Here is a 25,318-nt window from a genome sequence, read left to right on the forward strand (position 1 = left end):
GTCCTACAAAACAGTACAGTCTGCTGAATGAAAAGCTTCTATCCTTTTGCAACTTTGTTGTAGTGTAGCTTTTTTTTGTTGCTGAGGAGGGCCTGAAGACTTGCATCTCCTTTTTATGGGATGATTATTGAAGTCCAGGACTACATTCCTGTAAGTATCATGACCCACTGTCTGGTGCCATCTATCGATTCAGCTACAACATCCAGTCCAACGCAACCAGACATCTCCACTCCTCTGAAACTTCTGTAGCTTCCTCAGATCGATGCCATCTCTGTGCAATTCACAGTACTACATCCCTGCTACATCCTATGTTGACCTGAAGATCGCATTACTGTAGGTATTTTGATTTACTATTGGTGCCATGTATTGATTCAGAGCTGCACATCACCCAGCTCCAACAGAAGCTGCTTCGAAAGCCCCTCTGGCCCCCTGGGACTTCTGCAGCTCCTTCAGGTAGATGCTATCTGTATGAAAATCACAGTACTACATCTGCTGCATCTCTCGTCGACCTCAAGGTATTGAAAGATGGTAGATGAAGGCAAAATGAGTTCGAGGTCCAACATCGAAAGTTACTGAGCAATTCTGCTTCAAATGGTTGAAGGAAAACCTCGAAAAAACCTAGCCAATGACTTGTACCAACCAGGATTTGAACCTGGGCCTATTCATTTCATAGTCGGACATGGTAATCGTTAATTCACAGCGGTGGACAGTGAATGTAGTAAGCAAATACATTGTAATAAATTTATAAAACAAATCTCCCTTTTCTCATGCAAATCTGGTTTTTAAGTATAGCTCCCTGTGAAGCTGATATGAATAATTTCAAGGGAAAAATTGTTCTGGAGCCGTGTTCGAACCCGAGATCTTTGGCTGAGTATGTCATTGCTCTACCGCTGAGCTACCCAGGAACTGTACCAGACACTGGTTAAATTTTTCCTTTTATATCCACTTACCTCAAGTGGGTTGATAGGCCGTCAAAGAGCGAACATTGAGTGTACAGAAACTCATTGTGACTTGAATTATGATTTTCTGTTAACGAACAGTAACATATATTATGCAAATCTGGCTTTCAGGTATAGCTCCCTGTGAAGCTGACTTGAATAATTTCAAGGGAAAAATTGTTCCGGGGCCAGGTATAGCCCAGTTGAGGTATGTGGATGTAAAGGGAAAAATTGAGCCAGTGTCTGGTACAGTTTCTGATAGCTCAGTCGCTAGAGCATTGGCACACTCAGCCAAAAGTCCCGGGTTTAATACCCAGCCCCAGAACAATTTTTCCTTTGAAATTATTCTTCCCTTTCTCCTCCTTTTTCCTTCTCTTGACGATTTTGTTATTTGCATTTATGGATTATATCTTTACATAGGAAAACTCGTAAAGTTTCTCTGACTATATACTGTTACTTCTCAATAGATTTCAATATGGGCTGTCCTGGTGGCACAACAAATATCCAGATGATACTCGACCTCATTTCATGTGGCTTGAAGAATGTTTGGTGTTAACAAGCCATAGCATTCCCTATGTGATCTTTTAAGTGTTGAAGATTGTTGAACTTAACCTGGCAGATGATGCTCTTCACGTAACCCCGAGAAGCATTCGGTGATTTGTCAGTTCTCTCTAGCATGTCTACAGCGACTCTGTCATCTCATTTGTAGCTGCAAGCTAGCAGCATGAACTGATTTGCTCATTGAAATGCCTTTCTAATGTGATTGTCATTTTCTTCAGGGGTCTGTAGCTTTCATTGAGATTTTATATGCAGCAGATTACCCATAGTTCTCAGTTTATTGTCCCCAAACTGAATGTTTTTCTGTGTAGGAGGTTGACAACCATATTGGGTTCTGAAATGACGCTGCACAGATGTAACAGGCTGTAACTCTGCAAGCCACAACACACATTGAACCTGTTCCTGTTACTGAACTCGTGCATGTGTGTCACCAATTGATGTATGCCCTTTTGTGAAGTATGGAAAAAAAAAAAAAGAAAAAAAAAAACTTGAGAGATTCCCATTGTGATGATATAACCTGGACGTGGATATATTAATTATTTGCCGAAAATATAGATGTTAATTTTGGATACCTTTCATCTGGACACTTGATATTATAGTCTCTACATATATTTTTTTTAGAGAGCTTCTATTTTGTATGGGTTTTTGAAGTACTATATGTGATGAAACTAATTTTGGTATTTGTCAGATTTGTGAAGGCCCTAGTCTTTGTGTTTATTTCAATTATGTAACTTTGAATGTTGTGAAGTATAGGTTTCAGTTTCTGTTTTTGTAAGTATTATATCTCCATTCCATCGATGGTTATTCAACAGTTACCTTTATTTCTTTGTATAAACTTCAGTTTGACCACCATTAGTCGATTTTCATCTGTTTTTTTATTTAATTTCTATACTTCACTATCATAAACTAAAACCAGTTGAGTAGTTTAAATGTATGTTTCTATAATTGGATTTGATTGAAAACTTGATTTGTTACAGCTGTGATTTTAATTCCCATATCTAAGTTTTCAAGATATGATAGAGTAAATATGTTTATTTGTTAAATTAATTAGAGTATTAATAATACATATGTATTGGGTAGTCTTTTTTTTTTTTCGTCCCTAGAGGTCTTTATATTCATCTTGTTTCATTACGTTCTTCTCTTATGTCACTAATTCTATCAACCCTTACTACCTCTTTTCTCCCTTGCATTACACTCAGCCTTGTATCAGTCCACAAAGTCTGGAAGAACGAATTTCATTATTCCATCTGGTTTCTCCAGGCCTCTGATCTGAGTTATGTTTCGAATTCCACTGGAAACCAGGTAAGTGCTTCATTAATTTATCTAGTTTGTCTATTGATTCGTTCTTTCTTTCTTTTTAAATTCAAAATGAAACATATCGCTTATCTATAAATTCTTCGTCTCTGTCACTTGAAACTGGGACATTTTTGTTGGTATCTCCAGGGTTGCCAGATTCTCTCGTCAGGAATCCAGGACAGGTGATGATACTGCATACCTTAACATGACTACACATTTGAATTAATTCAATTTGTAATACAACCAATTTTATCTGTTTTATGTATTACAACTAATTATATAGGGCATAAACTTTTAATTTTGTTACATTTTCGCTAGATTATGAAATTTTCTTTGAATTATTGATAAAGTCTGGAAAAATAATGTCATATTACAGCCTGACCTATACAGAAAAAAATGTAGGATACAGTATTTAAATCCTATCAATAACAAATCAACTTCCAAAGAGAGTAAAGAATAAAGATACTGAATAATATTAATACATACTATAGTATTATCGTTTTTATTTCATTATAACTGGATAGAAGATGCCAGATGGTGTTGACAATGACATTGAACATAGGTTGGACAAAGTCTTGAAAAAATGAATAAGGATTTAAAAAAAAATATATATATATATATATATATATATATATATATATATATATATAAATAAGCGAAAAATTGAATTTTTCCAGTCCTTTTGACATTCTGGAATAAAAATAACTCAATCCAGAACACAGGACGCATCATTAAAATCCAGAACAATTCTGGGAAATTCAGGACGTCTGGAAAATCTGACCATCTAGTGGATTTAGTATTGTCATTAGTGTTTTATTTCAAGTGAACTATTCTATAGTGGCTCATTTTTCCATTGTATTCAAGTTATGTATATTGTGTTCTTAGGACATTCTGCAATACCAATTTTGTGTAAATGTTTATTGAGACAGTCATGTAATGTTGCCACCACAAATTTTCGTGAAAGTTCAGTTATAAAATTAGATGTGCTGCATAATACCTCTCCCCTTTTTTTTTTACATTTGTTTTAGAAGCATTGTAATTTTATTCAATTGAACACAAGCTCTCTGTTAATTTCAGTAAGCTTTTTGTGTCTGAAAGAACTTAGATGCAATGGATTAAACTCATAATTTATATGTGAGAATGCTTTCTGAAAGTTTTTTTTAATGACATTCGAAAGCACCTTGTATTTCAGTTATAAATACAGTACTGATTCATTATATGAGAGTTGATCCTTATGTTGTAGCCCTGACCTATTACTAGTTGAAATAAAATTTCTATTTTGTGGCACACAAATGACTGAAATGTGTTATGGCTACATGCCAAATTGCAAGTCTGTACATGTCTGTTTGTCTTGTAGCAACTGTTTGAGTGGCCGGAGGTGCTGTATCAGTATGGAAATGTAGCCTGTTGAGCAAAGAGCTGTGATTAAATACTTGCAAAAGAAGGAATGTCTCCATCTCAATTCACCAAGATATGACAGGTACCTTGGGAGAATCTACTGTATCTTATGGTGTAGTGAAAAGGTGGTATCAAATGTTTAAATGTGGAAAACATCGTGTGAAGATGAACATGGTGGCAGCCCTTTGAGAACTGTCATACCAGAAAACATCAATAAAGTCCATGATTTAATGCTGCAAGATCGACGAGTCACCATCAGGGATATAGTAGAAGAAACAGACTTTTCATACCATCATGTACACAATATTTTGGTAAACAAATTGGACATGAAAAAAATAACTGCAAGGTGGGTGCCTCGAATGTTGACAGTGACGCAAAAACAACAAAGAGCAGTGCTCTGCAAGCAGCGTGTAACTAATTTTAGAGCAAACAAAAAACAATTTCTTGAATGATATGTGACTATGGGTGAAACATGAGTTCACCACTATGATTCTGAAACCAAAATTCAAAGTATGGAGTGGTTACATAAGGGTTCACCGATCCCAAAAAAATTTAATGTGCAGCCATCAGCAGGCAAAGTTTTGCTCTCCGTTCTTTGGGATGCCCAAGGTGTTATTTCGACAGACTGTTTGCAGAAAAGAACCACAATAACAGGCCTTTATTGTGAAAATGTAATTGAAAAATTGTGAGAGGAGAAATGTCGTGGCAAGTTGAAGCGAAAGGTTCTTTTCATCAAGACAATGTTCCAAGTCACAAGTCCTTAGTTGCAATGGCTGCAATTTCAACAGAAGGATTTGAATTGCTGGACCATTAACTTTATTCACCAGATCTGGCACCCAGCGACTCCAGGCTATTCCCAAAACTTAAAGCACACCTGCATGGGAAGAAATTCTCATCAAATAATGAAGTCATGCAGTCCATAAACCAATGGTTTGCAGAGGTTGGACAACCCTTCTTTCAGGGAGCTGTGGAAATGTTGGAGCATCGCTAGGAGAAGTGCATCAATCTTCTAGGGGGACTGTGTGGAAAAATGAGGTAAGATTAGTTTTTTCTTTTTTTTTTTCAACTATAAGTGGGTCAGGACTACAACATTGGGATCCATCCTCATATGAAACAAGCACTACACTTAGAGGCATCAGCATAGCTCAGGTGTTTAACACATTTGCCTGCCTGGAGCTGCACTCGGCATGGGTTCGATATCTACTAGGGTTGATTTACCTGATAGGGTCCCCCCCCCCGAGGTTTTTCCCAACTGTAAGGCGAATGTCAGGTAATCACATAGTGAATTCTTTGTCTTATCTTGCCAAATTCCATCTTCGTATCATCAGTTCCAGCGACACTAAATAACCTAATAGCTGATACATTATCATTGAATAGTCGACAAAAAGAAACTACATACACTTGTATGTTTAAAAATGCAACTTACAAAAATCATGTTCAATTGTGGGAAGTTTTCAATTTATTCACGTCACAGAGTACAATGTTTATAATGATACCTTATTATCATAAAATAAATACATACTCCAAATTTCTTTTATAATGCATATTAAGGAGGATCAGAAAGTAATGCACAACAATTTTTTACGGAATACTATTTGGGTTAGGACATAAAAAGTTGGTAGCTAGTTTGAATCTTGCGCTACAGACAGCAATGGCTCGATCAGGTTTCACCCTGATGAAACAAGCAATAACTACTGAGTAAAGATGGTGCTTGTGCTAGCATCATCTATTTGTGTAGAGCAGCAAGATGTAGTCCATTTTTTGTGGGCAAAACGAAAAAGTCCGAATAAAATCCAAATGTTGGAGGTGTATGGTGCTGATTATCTGGACCATAACAGGTGGTGCAGGTTGTTTGAAGAGGGCTGCCAAAGAAGCATGTTCCGGCTGACCAGTGACTGCTGCAACACCGCTCATTGTCTGAGGCGGCAATCATCCATCCCACAGTCCAAACCTCACACCATCTGACTTTCACTTCTTTGGACCAATGAAGAAATTCCTAGGAGGCCAATGCTTCGGTTCGGACGAAGAAGTGAAATCAGTTGTACGCAGGTGGCTATACACCCGGAAAGCGGAGTTTTATGAACGAGGTGTAGTGAATCTGGTATCATGATGGGAGAAATGTGTTTAGAGACTAACTTAGTTCCTATGTCGGAAAATAGGTAAAACCTGTAGTTTTCTTGTGTATTATTTCGTTTTGCTTATCTATTAAATATGTTGCCACAAAAAATTGTTGTGCATTACTTTTTGATTCTCTCTCGTATTTAGGTAGTTCATTATGACATATTCTATGTAATATTCTATGTAACTGATTAACTAGTGGACTTACTCGTGTTAATTATGTAAGTCTGTGCGGCTTACAGCTGTTTCGGTGCATCATCACACCATCTTCAGAGCCTACTAGATCTAGTAGGCTCTGAAGATGGTGTGATGATGCACCAAAATAGCTGTAAGCCTTACGGACTTACATAATTAACATGAGTAAGTCCACTAGTTAATCAATTACTTATATTCAAGTGTTAAAAGAAGAGTACGCAAGATTCAAAATAGTAATATTCTGTTTTACTTCATTTTTTAAAATCTTTTAGAAATTGATATTAATTTTAAATTCATTGAATTAAGACTAAAAAATAATTTTTCATGTAGACAAAGTATATAGAAAACAAAATAAATAAATTTAAAATAATTAGACTACAGAATAAAGTTCTACAAGACAGTAACTATTTCTGTCCTTACATATGAAAGTGAATCGTGAAGAAGAGAGAAACAAGATCAAACTGCAAGCTACAGAAATGACATTCCTCAGGAAAGTTAAAGGTTGCACAAGGAGAGGTTACATAAAAGCTTAAGGCAAAGAGGAATATACAATTTTGGAGATAACACACAAACCGAATGAGTAACAATTATTTGACATCAATAATAATGACGATCAAACTAAAGAGATGTAAGACATCCAAGAAATATAACATAATGTGAAGACTGAACATTCATTTAAAAAAAGTATTCACACAACACAGATGAGTATTTTACAAATGAATGTCAACAGACATTGTTCATAATTAACATTCTTGTTTGTCAGTCACCGCCAAATGTTGGATTATTGAATGTGGAAGTTGCTTGTTTATATATTGGGTTGTCCCCCTGAAATAAACACAAATATCCACGTCAAAATCATTTCTTCTTGTAGTTTTAATTTATGCTGTCTCTTTTGACGTAAAACATCTATGTTCGAGGTACAAGAGAGAAAATTTGTGACATTTTGGCATGATAAGTTTACTCTAACATCACTTGCAGTATAATGGAAACATAAGTGTAAGATGAACTTCGTGCGTAGTGGTTTCTTACATGGCTTCTCTCACTCCATTCTCTATTTAATGTGCCTCGAAGTTTTCCATACAATAATCATAGAAATTTTAGATATGTGTGTACAAGAATATAAAATAAAATACACTTCAGTGTTGAAAAAAGTACATATTGTATTTTATTACTTCAATTCGAACATAGATGTTTCACACAATCATGAGATTTCCTTAAATCTCCTGTCAAATTTTTCCTTTTCTTTGGGATAGTTCTAAGAAGTTGAAAGGAGTTCTCAAAATTATTTTGAGTATGTTCACATAGTGTTAACATCAGATATTTCTTCCAGTTATTTTAAAAGTGTTTCATAAAATAAACAGTGAGAATAAATATTTCATGAAATGGACAATTCTTAATTTTTAATCAAAACAGTGACTCAAGAGGTAATATATTCAACTATAAACCTAGCAGATCCAAATTTTATTCTTCGACTGCATGACCAAGGTCTCTAGCTACTTGTGAATGTCCAATATTGGTTCATGTTCATACAGAAATGACGCTAGATTAGGTTTTAAGGGCAGATTGGTAGTGGTAGAAGTAATGGTAATGATGATGGGTATGTTAATGTAGATGTAGACATTGATGGTGATGTTAAAAACAGCAAAAAAAAAAGCCTTAAGAAGACCAACATGTGGTTGCAAGTCAGAAATGCCCCAAATAATCGTCATTTTCATCATTAGTAGAAGATTTTAGGACTGTTTAGTCCTGCCTCATATAACTCAAATGTTCCTATTGTTTAACCTCGTATGTATTCGTATGTGTCTTCTGAACTTTCGTCGCCCATTAGGTCTACAGCAAAAAAGCAATTTCTGTAATGATAGTTGTTCATCCTGTAATATTGAAACTAATGACACTGATATTCATATTTATGTTGTACTGTCGGTTAGCCTTTTAATTTTTCTCGTTTCTGTTTCTTTGGTGATCTCAATGTATGAATCATAAAATCAATCTTAAGAAGCTCATACTTATGAGCTGTTTCAAGTTGTTTACTATCCTTTTTATTTAAATTCCAAATTACACTTTCTATTTTTCAGTGGTGTTTGGGTTATGAAATCTTAATTTTGTGCTGGCCCACATCTGTTATAGATTCTTTTTGTAATCTCATTTATATTATTGTATCTTTATCAGTTTACATCAGTAACAGAAATGTACAATAGAACAGTTATAACTTTGTCCAAGGAATCGAGCCATGAAGTCACTGCCGTCTGTACCCCAGCGTCATTGTGGAAATGTTTTCCTGCCAGAAAGTGCTTCATGAGACGAAAGAGATGAAAGTCACTTGGGCGAGGTCGGGGTTGTAGGTTGGATGGTCGAAGATCTCCCATCCAAACGGAAGCAACAGATTCCTTGTGGTGTTGACTGTATATGGTCCTGCATTGTCGTGCAAAAGCATAATGCCTGTTGTCAGCATTCCACGTCTCTTGTTCTGGATCGCCCTCCTCAGATTTCGCAATGTCTGACAATACTGCTCAGCATTAATGGTCTCCCCTCACGGTAAAAACTCGCACATGAGGACACTACATCGATCCCAGAAGACAGTGCACATGATTCTTTTGACAGAGATTGTCTGCTTGAATTTGATCCTCACAGGTGAATCACTATGCCACCAATGCATGGAATGTTGTTTTATTTCTGGTGTGGCATGCGACACCCATGTTCATCCCCAGTGACAACATTGTCGAGAAACTCGTCATCTTTCTGTGCGTACCGCTGTAGGAATGTCAATGCTGCAGCCAGATGTTTCGTTTTGTGTTCATCTGTCAGCTGCTTAGGCACCCATCTTGCACACACTTTCCGAAAACCAAGCCACCGGGAGACGATTTCGTGCAACAGTGAGCGAGACATCTGGGGGAATTGACCAGAGAGTTCCGAAATTGTGAAGCGTCAGTTCTGCAAAACTGCTTGCCACACACATTTCATCAGTTCTGGCGTCACCAGGGACGGTCGGCCACTACTGTTTTCGTCGTGCACATTGGTTCGGGCTTCAGTGAATTGCCTGCACCGTCATCGACCATACTGTCGCTCATAATGTCGGGTCCATACACATTGCACAATTGGCGGTGGATCTCTGCTGGAGATTGCTTCTGAGCATGCAGAAATCGGATGACTGCACGAATCTCGTAGTTGGCGGGAGGCAATATCAGTGCAGCCATTTTCTCCCAGCACTGTGCAATAACTACTGCCGTCACAAGACTGAAACTGCACTGCATTATTCCCATATAGCCCCTCTCTACTGTCTGGAGTCCTAGAAAGTTATGGTGGTGGTGGTGGTGGTGGTGATGATAAATTACAATGATATCAGTGATAATATGAACAAAACCAGATTGTTGCTTTCAATATAGTGCTTTTGGAGACATTACGAAAGTGATAGTAAAAGGTATAGAAATTTTAGCACTGGATGAAGTCAAATGTATGAATAATACTTACCCTGTCAAATTTGGACATGGCACGCTCTTTCTCGAACTTAACATATTCTCTGCGATCATGTATTGAAGTAACGATCTTCCAAATTAAAAGCAGGAGCAAACCAATCAGTACAATGCCACCAATCACGCCTAGCACCAATGCTGTCAGAAAAATAATTTTAAAATATATGAGAAGGAATGGCATTACGAAGTGACACATACTTTCATGTTATACATTTCAGATATTTTGCTACATTTTAATTCCTTATGTTGGAAATGATATTTCTGTTCACATAACTGGTGCAGGAAAAAAATATCACCCCCAATTTGAAAGTACAATATGGACCAGGGTTACTGAGCGTCCTGTAATGTACAAGATATCCTGTATTTGAAATTGTAAATGCTTGTCCCTTATTGACCCCATAAGAGACGTCAGAAGTCCCATATTTCTGGACTAGTAAAAGAATGGTCATTTTTCATAATTTTCTTTTAATATTCCATGTCTTTTTTATTCTATGGATATAATTTATAGGCTATATATTTCTTTCCTTCCTTTCCCCTTTTTGTTCTCTTTATCAGCCGATGAATTTATTATCATAGCCTTTTTATTGTGAATTTTACTTAATATTCGTATTTCTTTTCTTTTTTATTATTATTTTATTACATTTCATTTTGTTATATTCTACCTTATGCCTTACGTTTTCCATATTAACCATTTATACTAAATGAGTTGCTTTTAGGCTACTATATTCCCATGTATTTTACGTTCTTTTTTCTATTATTGTATTATTTTCATGTTGTTTAGTGTCGATTTTATTATCTATTGTTATTATTATTATTATTATTATTATTTTTTTTTTGTAATATGTTAGTATTCTGTTCTTTAACTTTTTGTTAAATTTGAACTGCTTGTATACTTTGTGACCTGGTAGAGTGTAAGAGAAGGCCCTATGGCCTTAACTCTGCCAGTATAAATAAAGAATTATTATTATTATTATTATTATTATTATTAATATTATTATTATAATTTCATATGTTAGATCATCACATTACAGATAAAATTAAAGAATGCTATCATATTGTATCTCTACACTTCTGCTTTTTCAGTTATAAAAAATAAGTGGAGGGGAAGAAGGGAACAGATGTTCCACAGATCTCACAAAAATTGAGGTGCAAGTTAACTTAAATTTTAATCATAGTTGTCATTAATGTTTTGTAGCAATTAAGATGATTTAACTTTGCGATTGTTCTCCATCCTGGCTACGTGTCCCAGCCACTCTAACCTGAGTTTTATGTCAACAACAATGTTGTTATCTTTATATAATTCATATAACCCAGCATTTGTTTTAATTCGCCAAAACCCTTGCTCATAAGTAGGCCCAAAGATTTTCCGTAATACTTTCCTTTCCCAGGCATTTAAGATCTTTATTGCCCTTTCAGGTAGAGTCCAGGTTTCACTTCCATATACTACTATTGGTTTAATAATAGTTTTATATATTCTTATTTTAGCTTTTCTTGAGATACACCTGGACTTCATAGTTTTATTCAATGCCCAAAGACCTCGATTCCCAGCTGCAATCTTCTCTTTTATATCAGTCATAATATCATTATTGTCTTTCACCATGGAACCCAGATACTTAAAACAGGAAACTCTATCAAAATTAGTATCATTTAAATTAATGTTATTAGTATTGTCATTATTCATATTATACATGTATTTAGTTTTATCATTGTTAATTTCCAGACCGGCTTTGATTGCTTCAGCTTCTATTTGTTTGAGTATTTCATCCATTGTACTTACATTGCATGATAAGATAACAATATCATCCGCATATGCCATATATTGTGCCGTTCTATTGATGATTGTACCTCCTGGGTTTGTGGTTATCTTTTGAACAATTCTATGTAATCCAACATTAAACAACATAGTTGATAAGGCATCACCTTGCCTAATGCCATTAAAAGTTATAAAGCTTTCAGAGAGTTTATTTTGCATTTTAACTTTATTTTGAGTTTGTGTTAAAGTTATTTTAGTTAAATTGATCAGCTTATTGGGAACTCCAATTTCGCCTAAAGTTTCTAGAATATAATCTCTGCTAATGCAGTCGAAAGCTTTTTTAAAATCAATATATAATTGGTGCAAAGGTAAATTAAATTCACAAAACTTCTCTAAAATTATTTATTTATTTATTTATTTATTTATTTATTCTGGTGTAGTTAAGGCCATCAGGCGTGTAAAGAAAATATTTGATCTGTTGTTGATCGACCCTTACAGAAACCGCATTGGTATTCTCCAAGAATTGCTTCTATGTATGGTTCTAAATACTTAGCTAAGATATTAGTGAAAATTTTATATGTAATATTTAGCAGTGATATGCCTCTATAATTCTTACACTCCAGTTTATTGCCTGTTTTATGTATAGGGCATATGACAGCTACACTCCAATCACTAGGCATTTGTTCCTGATTCCATATGTCCACAATCAGATTATGAATATATTTCCACAACTCCTTTCCACCCTTTTTGATTAACTCTGCATTAATCGAATCTTCTCCTGGTGCTCTATTGTTTTTCATTTTCCTTATTGCATCATATACCATAGTATTCGTTGGTACTGACATGTAAGGGTCAGGTCCAAAATAGGATACATTTACATTTATATCTTCTTGTCCTCCAGAACTCAAGAGATCATTGAAACATTCAGTCCATACTTTTAGTACCTGTAGTTCTCCAGTAATTAGGTTTCCATCTTTGTTTTTACAAATCATCGTTCTTGGTTGGAAACCCTTCTTCTGCCTTCTGACACTTTCAAAAAATTTTCTGCTTTCATTTTTTCCAAATTTTTCATCTAAGTCTTACAATAAATTTTCTTCAAACATTTTCTTTTTCATTTTACAAATATTTTTAGCATTTCTCCTTCCTTCTTTGTATTTATCTGTTGCTGCTCTAGTTTTCTTTTGTAGCATAACCAGTCTGAGTTCATTTCTCTTATCTATCATTTCTTTGCATTCTTGATCAAACCAAGTGTTCCTATTTTTATTCTGCGTGGTCTGAATGATCTCTGAGGCAGCTGAATGTATATTTTGTTTAATGAAGGACCATTTCTGTTCAATATTCATCTCCTGTATGTTCTGTTTATGAATATTATCTGTTATAGTTCTTCTATACTCATCTGCTATTGTACTGTCCTCAAATTTATTAATATTAAATTTTATGCGCCTGTTATTTACAAAAGTTGCTAATCTTGATAATCTAGGTCTATATTTAACTCTGACTAGAAAGTGATCTGAATCGCAGTCCATTCCCCTTAGAGATCGAACATCTAAAATGTCTGAGGCATGCCTTGCACTTACTATGACGTGATCAATTTGATTAATTGTAAAGCCGTCAGGTGATATCCATGTTTGTAGGTGTATATTTTTGTGGGGGAACCGCGTGCTGGAGATAACCAGATCTTTAGCAACCGCAATATCACATAGTCTTTCCCCATTATCATTAGATATATCATGTAATGTATACCTACCAACATTAGACACACACTTGTTTTACCAATTTTGACGTTCATGTCTCCTAATATGATTATAATATCATGCTTAGATATTTCTTGGTGTACTCTATCCAAACGTTCATAAAAGGCATCCTTAACAATTTCATCTTTTTCTTCTGTGGGAGCATGCACTGATAAGATGATGGTATTAAAAAATCTTCCTTTGATCCGTATACTACATATATGTTCATTAATGGGTTGAAAATCAATTATATTACTTTTAACTTTCTTGTGGACCAGGAAACCCGTTCCAAAATTATTTCGGCCATCACTACCACTATGGCATACCAAATAATTACCGGACATAAACATTTCCGTCCCTCGCCATCTTATTTCCTGCACTGCCGCAATCATTATATTATATTTGTCAAGTTCCTGTATCAAATCTCTCAGGGCTCCAGGTCTAAATAAACTTCTTACATTCCATGTAGCCAAATACATATCCTTATTCTGTTTGCCTAGTTGTCTCCGATGATCAGTCCGGCTTGCTTCTTTGGGTTTCTCAACGTTAAATTTTTTCCGGGATTGGGTTGTCAACCCAAAGCCCAACCCCAACCTGGAGGACCAGGGAACCTTCTGTTAGGGTCACCATTCCTTAGCCGAAAAAATCCCGTTTAGGCGCCGGATATTCGCCTTGAGTCTTCCTAAAGAAGACCTACTGGTTTTCTTTTAGTGATGGCCATTCCTGAGGTTTAAAAAATTTACTCTCAGTGCATCACTTTTTTCTTCCCAGGTAATGGTTTGTTCATCAATCCTGACCATCTTGCTTTGAATGTAATACTGTGCTTGACACTGAAAGACGAGGATGCAAGAACAGAGTTGCACATGAGTGTCTTTTTATGGATCTTCTGCCATCTAGCGATGAGGTAGTGAAATAATTTTTATGGAGTTGATAGCTCATAGTTTCAAGAATGCAATGTGTGCATTTATGCAATAACAGTGTTAGACACTACTCTTGTAATTAAATACCTTCGTGAAATAATCATTTGCGAAAATCGGGTGTCCCTAGTGATAAGTATGTTAGTAGAAAGAGTTTGTTAGCATCGAAGTGCAAGCTACATGCAATGCAAAAGGTTTTACAAGTGTTGTAGCTAGTACAAGTGTTGTAACTAGTTGGCTAAGATAAGTTCATGACTGTAGAATATGGAAAAATTCATCTGTTCGTGATGTGTTAAATGGATTTAAAAATGCAGTCCTATTGAGACGAAGGGTGTGGCTTAGAACAATGGCTCATGTCACCATATCGAAATCCTATACAGGATAGTTACAAAAAATTAACAGACTTTTAAAGAAAGAATGAATTATAGAACGTTGCTTAAGTCAACTAAAAAATTTCCTATTCTACAATACATTTGCAGAATTTTGTCTCAAATGTTTCAACAATCATTGTCTGTTGCTTTGTGTTCCACAATGTAGCAAAGTATTTACATGACGATGATTTTACAGACAATACACAGCATTTAAATGAAGATGACAGTGATGAAGAGCAAGACAAATCTGCCACTGAAAGGGAAATTCTAATTGAAAGGATGCGAGAAAAGGAAACAAAGATGTAACTTCTGTGCACACAAATTAGCGTAGAAACTTAAAATATCACTGTTTTTGACACTTGTAATATAATATTTAGTAAAATATACATTATTAAAGGTACTGTACAAATCAGATGTGTGAAGGAATTTAAATTTACGTAAAATAATAACTGTTTCTCACTATGTTGTAATTAGTAACATACACTGACAGGCAAAAAAACCGATCACTTGAAAAAAATACTAAAAGTCAAAGTTTAAATGTAAATTATGAAGTGATCTCAGAAATACCATAACTGTTATCGTACTAAATTTAAAAAATACACTTTTATGAACTTTTGGCATGTAAATTCACGCCTTTCACACCAATTGATTTTCGGTTTATCGCCTAACAACGAAAGAGTGTGTTTCTATGCTGAACATGTGGAGTAGGTCATCATAAACAATTGAAGAGGTATTACTGCTTTATTGCTTCCTTTCCTTTCTGAAAATCAATAACAACTGTCGAAAATGGTTTGTTTGGCATTTCGTCAGTAAGTTTAGTTCAGACAATGCCTCTCTCACCCCAAGACGTTGCCAGAGCTGTCGCTCTCATTGATGACGGTCGCTGAGAGCTCTGTTACGCCGCTGCTACCATAGGTGCACCATACACTACAGTGCAAGAGGCTGTGAAACAATTCCGGGAAACACAGAGTTACTCCAGAAGACCTGGATCTGGCAGAAAAGGGAAGACTTCAGCCCGAGATGACCGATTTCTCATCAGCCAGGTTCTAAGAAACCAGCATACCACAGCAGTTGAAGCTCGGAATCGACTACAACATGTGCGGGGTGTTAATGTGAGCGAGAGGACTGTTCGACGACGCCTTGGAGAACAAAATCTTCTATCACGACAACCTGCTACGGGACCAGATCTGACCAGACAGCACCGAGCCGACCATCTTCAGTTCGCTCGTCAGCATGCCCAATGGACTATGCAGCAGTAGAGCAGTGTGCTGTTCTCTGATGAGTCCAGGTTCTCCCTGAAATCCCCAGATGGTAGAGAAAGAGTCTGGAGACGATCTGGAGAGTGGTACGCAGAGTGCACATTGTCTGCAAGGACGCCATTCGGTGGAGGTTCCGTGATGGTGTGGGGCCGCATCTCCATGGAGGCCCGAACGGAATTGGTGATTGTCGAGAATGGTAGTCTCAACGCTCACCACTACATCAACAAGATTCTCGTCGATCACGTCGTGCCCTTTGCTCCATTTATTGGAGATGATTTCATATTCATGCATGACAATGCTTGTCCACATGCAGCGCGCTGCGTATCACAGTATCTTGATGCACTGGAGATTGTTCGTCTCAACTGGCCAGCTTGGAGTCCCGACCTAAACCCTATAGAACATCTCTGGGATAGGTGGGGTAGACGTATCCGAGATCGTAATCCTGTTCCGGAGACCTTAGGTGATTTGTGGGCGGCACTCAAAGAGGAATGGGACAATATCGACCAGAGAGACATCATAACCTTAATCGAAACAATGCCTGAGAGAATGGCTGCTGTAATTATGGCCAGAGGGGGACACACCAGATACTGAGTGTGTTTCAGTTATTGTTAGTGTGAATTTAAGTTTTGTGCATCAACATCATTTTCAGTGAAGTTTAGTGGACAAATATTCAGCTGAAAGTTAAGTAAACAATTTTACAAAATTTCAACAAAAGTGTAGATTTATGAACATATGATGATCACTGACTCAAAATTGGTGTGAAAAGTGTGAATTTACGTGTCACAAGTTCATAAAAGTGTAATCTTTAGATTGAGTACGATTACAGTTATGTTATTTCTGGAATTACTTCATAATTTACATTTAAATTTGACTTTTAGTATTTTTTTCAAGTGATCGGTTTTTTCATAATTCATCCATGACATCGCCGCGACCCGAAGTGGACTATGATAATATTCCCGTCGTCGTCGACTTCGTCTGGTCGTCGTCTTTGGCTCGTCGTCATCGAATTCATCTCGTCGTCGACTTCATTTCTTCGTCGTTGTCGATTTCGTCTAGTCGTTGCCGTCCACTTTGCCTCTTCGCCGACGTCGACATCATCTCGCCTATGTCGACTTCGTCTCGTCGTCATAGTCGACATCGTCCCGTACTTGCCGTCGACTTCTCGATGTCATTGTCGTCTGCCTCGTCGTCGTCGACTTCGTCCCATCTAGGTGGCATTATCGACTTCGTCTCTTCGTAGTTCAAAAATCATCTAGGTCTCGTCGTCTTCCACTTCATCTCGTCATCGTCTACTTCGTCTCGTCTCCGCCGTCGTCATGTACTTCCTTTTCGTCGACTTCGGCCAGGTTCACTGTCCAGGACGCCAGGATCTATGTACAGGCCTCCGCTTTCGGGATTCCGGGTTCCGGGAAAACTACTTTGCATTCCGGATCCAAGACTCGCGAACCTGGATTAAAAAACCGGTAACGGTTAGGATTTTGGGACAACACTGTCTTCCAGGTCCAGGACAGTGAGTTCCGGGTTCAGGACTCAGGTTATGGGTGGACACCCAAACTCCCGCTTCCGGTTCCCAAACTCCGGGTTACGATTCCCAAAATCCGGGTTCCAACATCCCAAAGTATGGTTTCCGGGTAAAACTCCGGTTTCCGCTTCCCAAACTCCGGGTTCCGCTTCAAAAACGCCGGGTCCCAAACTCCGGGTTACACTTTCCAAACTGCTGGTTCCGCCTCCCAAACTCCGGGCTCCGGTTCCAAAAATCCGGGTTCCAAACTACGGGTTCCGGTTGCCAAACTCCGGGTTCCGGTTCTCAAACTGCGGGTCCAAAAATCCGGGTTCCGGTTCTCAAACTCCGGGTCCCAAACCGCGGGTTCCGGATCCCATACCCCCGATTACTGGTCCCAAACTCCGTGTTACAAATTCCGGGCTACGGATCCAAAACTACGGGTCCCAAAGTGTATACCAAACTCCGAGTTCCCGGCCCAAACCTCCAGGTCCAGGGTCCCAAACTCCGGGTTCCTGTTCCCAAACTCCGGGTTCCTGTTCCCAAATTCCGGGTTACTATTCCCAAACTCAGGGTTCCGGGTCCCTAACTCCGGGTAGGGGATCGAAAACTCCGGATCCCGAATTGCTAACGCCGGCTCCAAAACTCCGGATTCCGCTTCCCAAACTCCGGGTTACGCTTCCCAAACTCCGGGTTCTGGTTACCAAACTCCGGGTACCAAACACCGGCTTCCAGTTCCCAAACTCCGTGTCCCAAACTGCTGGTTCCGAATCCCAAACTCCGGAATCCGGTTCCCAAACTTAGGCTCCAAAACTAGGGGTCCCAAACTCCGGGTTCCGGGTCCCAAACTCCGGGTTTCGGGTACCAAACTCCGGGTTCCTGGTCGTAAACTCCGGGATCCGGGTCCCAAACTTCGGGTTACAAACTCCGGGCTAAGGCTCCAAAACTACGGGTCCCAATCTCCGTATCCCAAACTCCGGGTTCCGGTCCCAAACACCGGGTTTGGGGTTCCAAACTCCGGACCACAAACTCCGTGTTCCGGATTCCAAACTCCGGGTTCAGGTTCCCAAACTCCGTGTTCCGGTTCCCAAACTCAGGGTTCCAGTTTCCAAACTCGTATGTATTCCATAATTGGATTACGTATGTAATCCACAAAGATTTGGATTACGTATGTAATCCATATTTGGAATACGTATGTAATCCATCCATAATTTGATTACACATGTAATCCATCCATAATTGGATTACATATGTAATCCACACAGATATGGATTACGTATGTAATCCATCTATACGATTGCACATGTAATCCATCCATAATTGGATTCCATATTTAATCCACTCAGATTTGGATTACGTATGTAATCCATCCATAATTGGATCACATATGTAATCCACGTATTTGGATCACAAATGTAATCCATCCATATTTGGATTACATATGTAATCCACACAGATTTGGATGTCATATGTAATCCATCTATAATTGGATTACACATGTAATCCTTTCATAATTCGATCACATATGTAATCTTTCTATAATTGGATTACACATGTATTCCATACAGATTTGAATTACATACGTGATCCATCTATAATTGGATCACAAATGTAATCCATCAATAATTGGATTACGTATGTAATCCACACAGATTTGGATTAGGTATGTAATCCTAAACTCTGGGTAGGGATCCAAACTACGGGTTCCGGTTCCTAAACTCCGGGTTCCGGTTCCCAAACTCAGGGTTCCGGTTCCCAAACTCCGGCATCCGGTTCCCAAACTCCGGGTTTTGGGACCCAAAACTTCGGGTTCCGGTTCCTAAACTCCAGGTAGGATGCTAAAACTCCGTATTCCAGTTCCCAAACTCCGGGCAGGATTCCAAACTCCGGGTTCCAGTTCCAAAACTCCGTGTTCCGTGGTCCCAAGCTCCGGGTTCCTGGCTCCAAACTCAGGGTTCCGATCCCAAACTCCGGGTTCCGGTTTCCAAATTCCGGGTTCCGGGTCCAATACTCTTGTAGGGTTCCAAACTCCTGGTTCCTGTTCCCAAACTCCGGGTAGGGTTCCGAGACTGCCGGTTTCGGGACCCAAAACTTCGGGTTCCGGTCCCCCAACTCCGGGTTCCGGATTCCAAACTCCAGGTTCCCTTTCCAAAACTCCGTGTCCCGGTTCCCAAACCGCAGGTTCCGGTTCCCAACCTCCGGGTAGTTTCCAAACATCCGGGTCCCAAAACTCCGGGTTCCGGATTCCAAACTCCGGGTTACCTTTCCCAAACTCCGTGTTCCGAGTCCCAAACTCCGGGCAGTGTTCCATAACTTCGGGTTCCGGGTCCCAAGCTCCGGCTTCCGGTTCAAAAGTCGGGTCCAAAATTCCGGTTTCCGGGTCCAAAACTCCGGGTTACGTTTCCCAAACTCCGGGTTCCGCTTCCCAAACTACGGGTTCCGGGTCCCAAACTCAGGCTTCCGATTTCCAAATTCCGGTTCCCACTTCCCATACACCTGTATCCGGTTCAAAACTCCGGGTCCAAAACTCCAAGTTCCGTTTCCCAATCTCCGGGTCTTGCTCCCAAAATCAGGGTTCCGAACACCGGGTTTCGGGTCCCAAACGTAGGGTCGTAACCCAAAATGCGGGTTCCTGTCATAAATTTAGGCTGCGGGTCCAAAACTAAAAAAAATTCGAAAAACAAGTTGAAAAAATCAAAACGATTTCCAAAAAGGCAATTTTCAAAACATAATTTAAAACAACACTATTAAAAAATATTTTCAAAAAAATTTACAATAAATATAAAAAATTGTCAAAAAAATTTCAAAAAATTTACATAAAAAAATTCGAAAAGAAATTGAAAAAATAAAATTTCAAAAAAAACATGAAATAAAAAATAAAAAAAAAAAAGTATTTTGAAAAATTAAAAAAAATTATCAAGAAAATTAAAAAAAAATTTCCTTTTTCAAAAAATTTACAAAATATTTTTTTTTGAAAATAAAATAAAATAAAAAATTAAAAAATCTTAAATACTAAAGTTTGAAAAATTTTTTTAAATAACTATTTAAAAAAAAAAATTGAAAAAATTTTGAAACAAATTTTAAAAAGAATTTCAATTTTCAAAAGAATTTTCTGAAAATTTTTTTGTATTTTTTTAACTTTTTTTTCAAATTCATTTTTAATTTTTTTTTGGATTTTTCACATTTTTTTTAATTCTTTGTGAAATTTTATTGAAAAAAATATATATTTTTTTAAATTCTCCAAAATTCTTTTTTTTATTTTTTTGAAATTTTTTTAAATTTCTATTTAATGTTTTTTGAACAATTATTTTTTCAGTTTCTTTTCGAATTTTTATTTAAATTTTTTGAAAATTTCGTCGAGAATTTTTATATACTTTTTTGTAAAAATTAAAACCCGGATTCTTGAAATATTACCGGAAGTGTGGGAGCCGGAACCCGGAATTTGGGACTCGGAACCCGGAGTTTGGGAACTTGAACCCGGAGTTTGGGAACCGGAACCCGGAGTTTGGTATACAGAGCCCGGAGTTTGGGACCGGAAACCGGAGTTTTAAACCCTGCTTGCTGTTTGGAACCCTACCCGGAGTATGGGAAACGAAACCCGGAGTTTGGAAACCGGAACCCGGAGTTTGGGGACCGGAACCCGGAGTTGTGGGACAAGGAACCCGGAGTTTTGGAAACCCTAAACGGGGTTTGGGAACCGGAACCCGGAGATTGGGGCCCGTTGTTTGGGTCCGGAGTTAGGGACCCAGAACCCGGAATTATGGGACCTTGCTCGGAGTTTGGGAACAGGAAACGGGAGTATGTGGCCCTGATGCCGGTGTTTGGGACCGGACCCCGGAGTTTGGGACCGGATCCCGGAGTTTGTGACCGGAACCCGGAGCATGGGAGTCGAAAGCCGGAGTTTTGGACCCGGAACCCGGAGTTTGGGAACCGGAGTATGAGAATCGGAAGCCGGAGTATGGGAAACGGAACCCGGATCCCGGAGTTTGGGACAGGGACCCTGAGATTGGGACCCGGAACCCGGAGTTTGGACCCCAGATTCCTTAGTTTAGAGCCCTACTCGGAGTATGGGACCCGGAACCCGGAGTTTTGGAACCGGAACCCGGAGTTTGGGAACTGGAATCCGGAATTTAACGACGAAGAACCGGAGATTGGAATCCAAAACCCGGAGTTTGGGGGACCGGAACCTGGAGTTTGGGACCAGCAAACCACTGCTTGGGACACAGGAACCCAGAGTTTTGGAATCCTGCCGGGACTTGGGGATCCGCAACCCGGAGTTTTGGAGCTGAAATCCGGAGTTTGGAAACCTGCCCGGAGCTTGGCAACCGGAACCCGGTGTTTTAGAAACCGACACGGAGTTTAGGAACCGGAACCCGGAGTTTTGGAACCTGTCTTCCGTTTCCAGGACAACGAGTCCGGGTTCAGGACTCAGGTTACGGGTGGACAACCAAACTCCCGCTTCCGGTTCCCAAACTCCGGGTTACGGTTCCCAAAATCCGGGTTCCACACATCCCAAAGTATGGTTTCCGGGTAAAACTCCGGTTTCCGTTTCCCAAACTCCGGGTTCCACTTCATAAACGCGGGTCCCAAACTCCGGGTTACACTTTCCAAAGTGCTGGTTCCGCCTCCCAAACTCCGGGCTCCGGTTCCAAAAATCTGGGTTCCAAACTACGGGTTCCGGTTGCCAAACTCCGGGTTCCGGTTCTCAAACTCCGGGTCCCAAACCGCGGGTTCCGGATCTCATACCCCCGATTACTGGTCCCAAACTCCGTGTTACAAACTCCGGGCTACGGATCCAAAACTACGGGTCTCAAACTCTGTATACCAAACTCCGCGTTCCCGGCCCAAAACTCCGGGTCCAGGGTCCCAAACTCCGGGTCCCTGGTCCCAAACTCCGGGTCCAGGGTCCCAAACTACGGGTTCCTGGACCAAACTCCGGGTTCCGGTTCCCAAACTCCGTGTTCCTGTTCCCAAACTCCGGGTTACTATTCGCACTCTGGGTTCCAGGTTCCTAACTCCGGGTAGGGGATCGAAAACTCCGGATTCCGATTTGCTAACGCCGGCTCCAAAACTCTGGATTTCGCTTCCCAAACTCCGCGTTACGCTTCCCAAACTCCGGGTTCAGGTTACCAAACTCCGGGTACCAAACACCGGCTTCCGGTTACCAAACTCCGTGTCCCAAACTGCTGGTTCCGAATCCCAAACACCGGAATCCGGTTCCCAATCTCCGGGCTCAGGCTCCAAAACTACGGGTCCCAAACTCCGGGTTTCGGGTACCAAACTCCGGGTTCCTGGTCCTAAACTCCGGGATCCGGGTCCCAAACTTTGGGTTAGAAACTCCGGGTTCAGGCTCCAAAACTACGGGTCCCAATCTCCGTATCCCAAACTCCGGGTTCCGGTCCCAAACCCCGGGTTTCGGGTTCCAAACTCCGGACCACAAACTCCGTGTTCCGGATTCCAAACTCCGGGTTCCTGTTCCCAAACTTTTTGTTCCGGTTCCAAAACTCAGGGTTCCGGTTTCCAAACTCGTATTTATTCCATCCATAATTGGATCACATATGTAATCCACGTATTTGGATCACATATGTAATCCATCCATAATTGGATTACGTATGTAATCCACAAAGATTTGGATTACGTATGTAATCCATCCATAATTTGATCACACATGTAATCCATCCATAATTGGATTACATATGTAATCCACATAGATTAGGATTAGTATGTAATCCATCTATACTTGGATTGCACATGTAATCGATCCATAATTAGATTACATATTTAATCCACTCAGATTTGGAATACGTATGTAATCTATATATAATTGGATCACATATGTAATCCACGTATTTGGATCACAAATGTAATCCATCCATATTTGTATTACATATGTAATCCACACAGATTTGGATGTCATACGTAATCCATCCATAATTGGATTACACATGTAATCCTTCCATATTTTGAATACGTATGTAATCCATCCATAATTGGATTACACATGTTATCCACACAGATTTGGATTACATACGTAATCCATCCATAATTCGATCACATATGTAATCTATCTATAATTGGATTACACATGTATTCCATACAGATTTGAATTACATACGTGATCCATACATAATTGGATCACATATTTAATCCACGTATTTGGATCACAAATGTAATCCACACAGATTTGGATTAGGTATATAATCCTAAACTCTGGGTAGGGATCCAAACTCCGGGTTCCAGTTCCTAAACTCCGGGTTCCGGTTCACAAACTCAGGGTCCCGGTTCCCAAACTCCGGCTTCCGGATCCCAAACTTCGGGTTTTGGGACCCAAAACGTCGGGTTCCGGTTCATAAACTCCGGGTAGGGTGCTAAAACTCCGTGTTCCAGTTCACAAACTCCGGGCAGGATTCCAAACTCCGGGTTCCAGTTCCAAAACTCCGTGTTGCGTGGTTCCAAGCTCCGGGTTCCTGGCCCCAAACTCAGGGTTCCGGTCCCAAACTCAGGCTTCCGGTCCCAAACTCCGGGTTCCGGTTTCCAAACTCCGGGTTCCGGTTTCCAAACTCTGGGTTCCGGGTCCAATACTCTTGTAGGGTTCCAAACTCCTGGTTCCTGTTCCCAAACTCCGGGTAGGGTTCCAAGACTGCCGGTTTCGGGACCCAAAACTTCGGGTTCCGGTTCCCAACTCCGGGTTCCGGATTCCAAACTCCGGGTTCTCTTTCCAAAACACCATGTCTCGGTTCCCAAACTCCGGGTAGGGTTTCCAAACACCCGGGTTCCGGGTCCCAAAACTCCGGGTTCCGGATTCGAAACTCCGGGTTCCGGATTCCAAACTCCTGGTTACCTTTCCCAAACAGTGTTCCGGGTCCCAAACTCCGGGTTCCGGTTCCCATACTCCGGGCAGTGTTCCATAACTTCGGGTTCCGGGTCCCAAGCTCCGGGATCTGGGTCCCAAACTCCGGGTTCCGGTTCCAAAGTCGGGTCCTAAATTCCGGTTCCAAAACGCAGGGTTACGTTTCCCAAACTCCGGGTTCCGGGTCCCAAACTGCGGGTAGGGTTCCAAAACTCCCGGTTCCGGGTCACTAAATCCGGATAGGGGTTCCAAACTCAGGCCTCCGATTTCCAAATTCCGGTTCCCGCTTCCCATACTCCTGTATCCGGTTCAAAACTCCGGGTGCCAAACACCGGGTTCCGGTTCCCAAACTCCGGGTCCAAAACTCCAGGTTCCGTTTCCCAATCTCCGGGTCCTGTTCCCAAAATCAGGGTTCCGAACACGGTGTTTCGGGTCCCAAACGTAGGGTTCGTAACCCAAAATGCGGGTTCCTGTCATAAACTCAGGTTTGGTACTAAACTAAAAAAATTCGAAAAACAAATTGAAAAAAATCAAAACGATTTCCAAAAAGGCAATTTTCTAAAAATAATTTAAATCAACACTTTTAAAAAAAATATTTTCAAAAAATATAAAAAATTGTCAAAAAATTTTAAAAAATTTAAATAAAAAAATTCGAAAAGAAATTGAAAAAAATAATTAAAAAAAACATTAAATGAAAAATAAAAAAAGAATTTTGGAAAATTTAAAAAACTTATTTTCAAGAAAATTAAACAATTTTTTTTTCAAAAATTTTACAATATTTTTTTCGAAAATAAAATAAAATAAAAAATCTTAAATACTAAAATTTTCAAAATAAATATAAAAAAATTTAAAAAATTGAAAAAAAATTTTGAAACAAATTTTGAAAATTATTTTCTGAATTTTTTTTGTATTTTTTAACTTTTTTTCAAATTCATTTTTGATTTTTTATTTTTCGCATTTT

General features: G+C 39.3%; 1 protein-coding gene across 1 annotated transcript in view; it reads right to left on the minus strand.

Annotated features, from left to right (window-relative positions):
* Window positions 1-5,626: 5,626 nt before the first annotated feature.
* The window catches only part of LOC138710534 (integrin beta-PS-like), a 111,973-nt gene continuing 92,281 nt past the window's right edge, over window positions 5,627-25,318 (minus strand). Inside the window, exons 14-15 of the mRNA XM_069841499.1 lie at window positions 9,972-10,111; window positions 5,627-7,328 (exon numbers count right to left, since the gene is read on the minus strand). Of these exons, the coding sequence (XP_069697600.1) occupies window positions 7,263-7,328; window positions 9,972-10,111 (206 nt within the window). The 3' untranslated portion in view covers window positions 5,627-7,262. The remainder of the gene's footprint in view (window positions 7,329-9,971; window positions 10,112-25,318) is intronic.

Source organism: Periplaneta americana, chromosome 12 (assembly GCF_040183065.1).
Source record: "Periplaneta americana isolate PAMFEO1 chromosome 12, P.americana_PAMFEO1_priV1, whole genome shotgun sequence".
Classification (NCBI taxonomy): Eukaryota; Metazoa; Arthropoda; class Insecta; order Blattodea; family Blattidae; genus Periplaneta; species Periplaneta americana.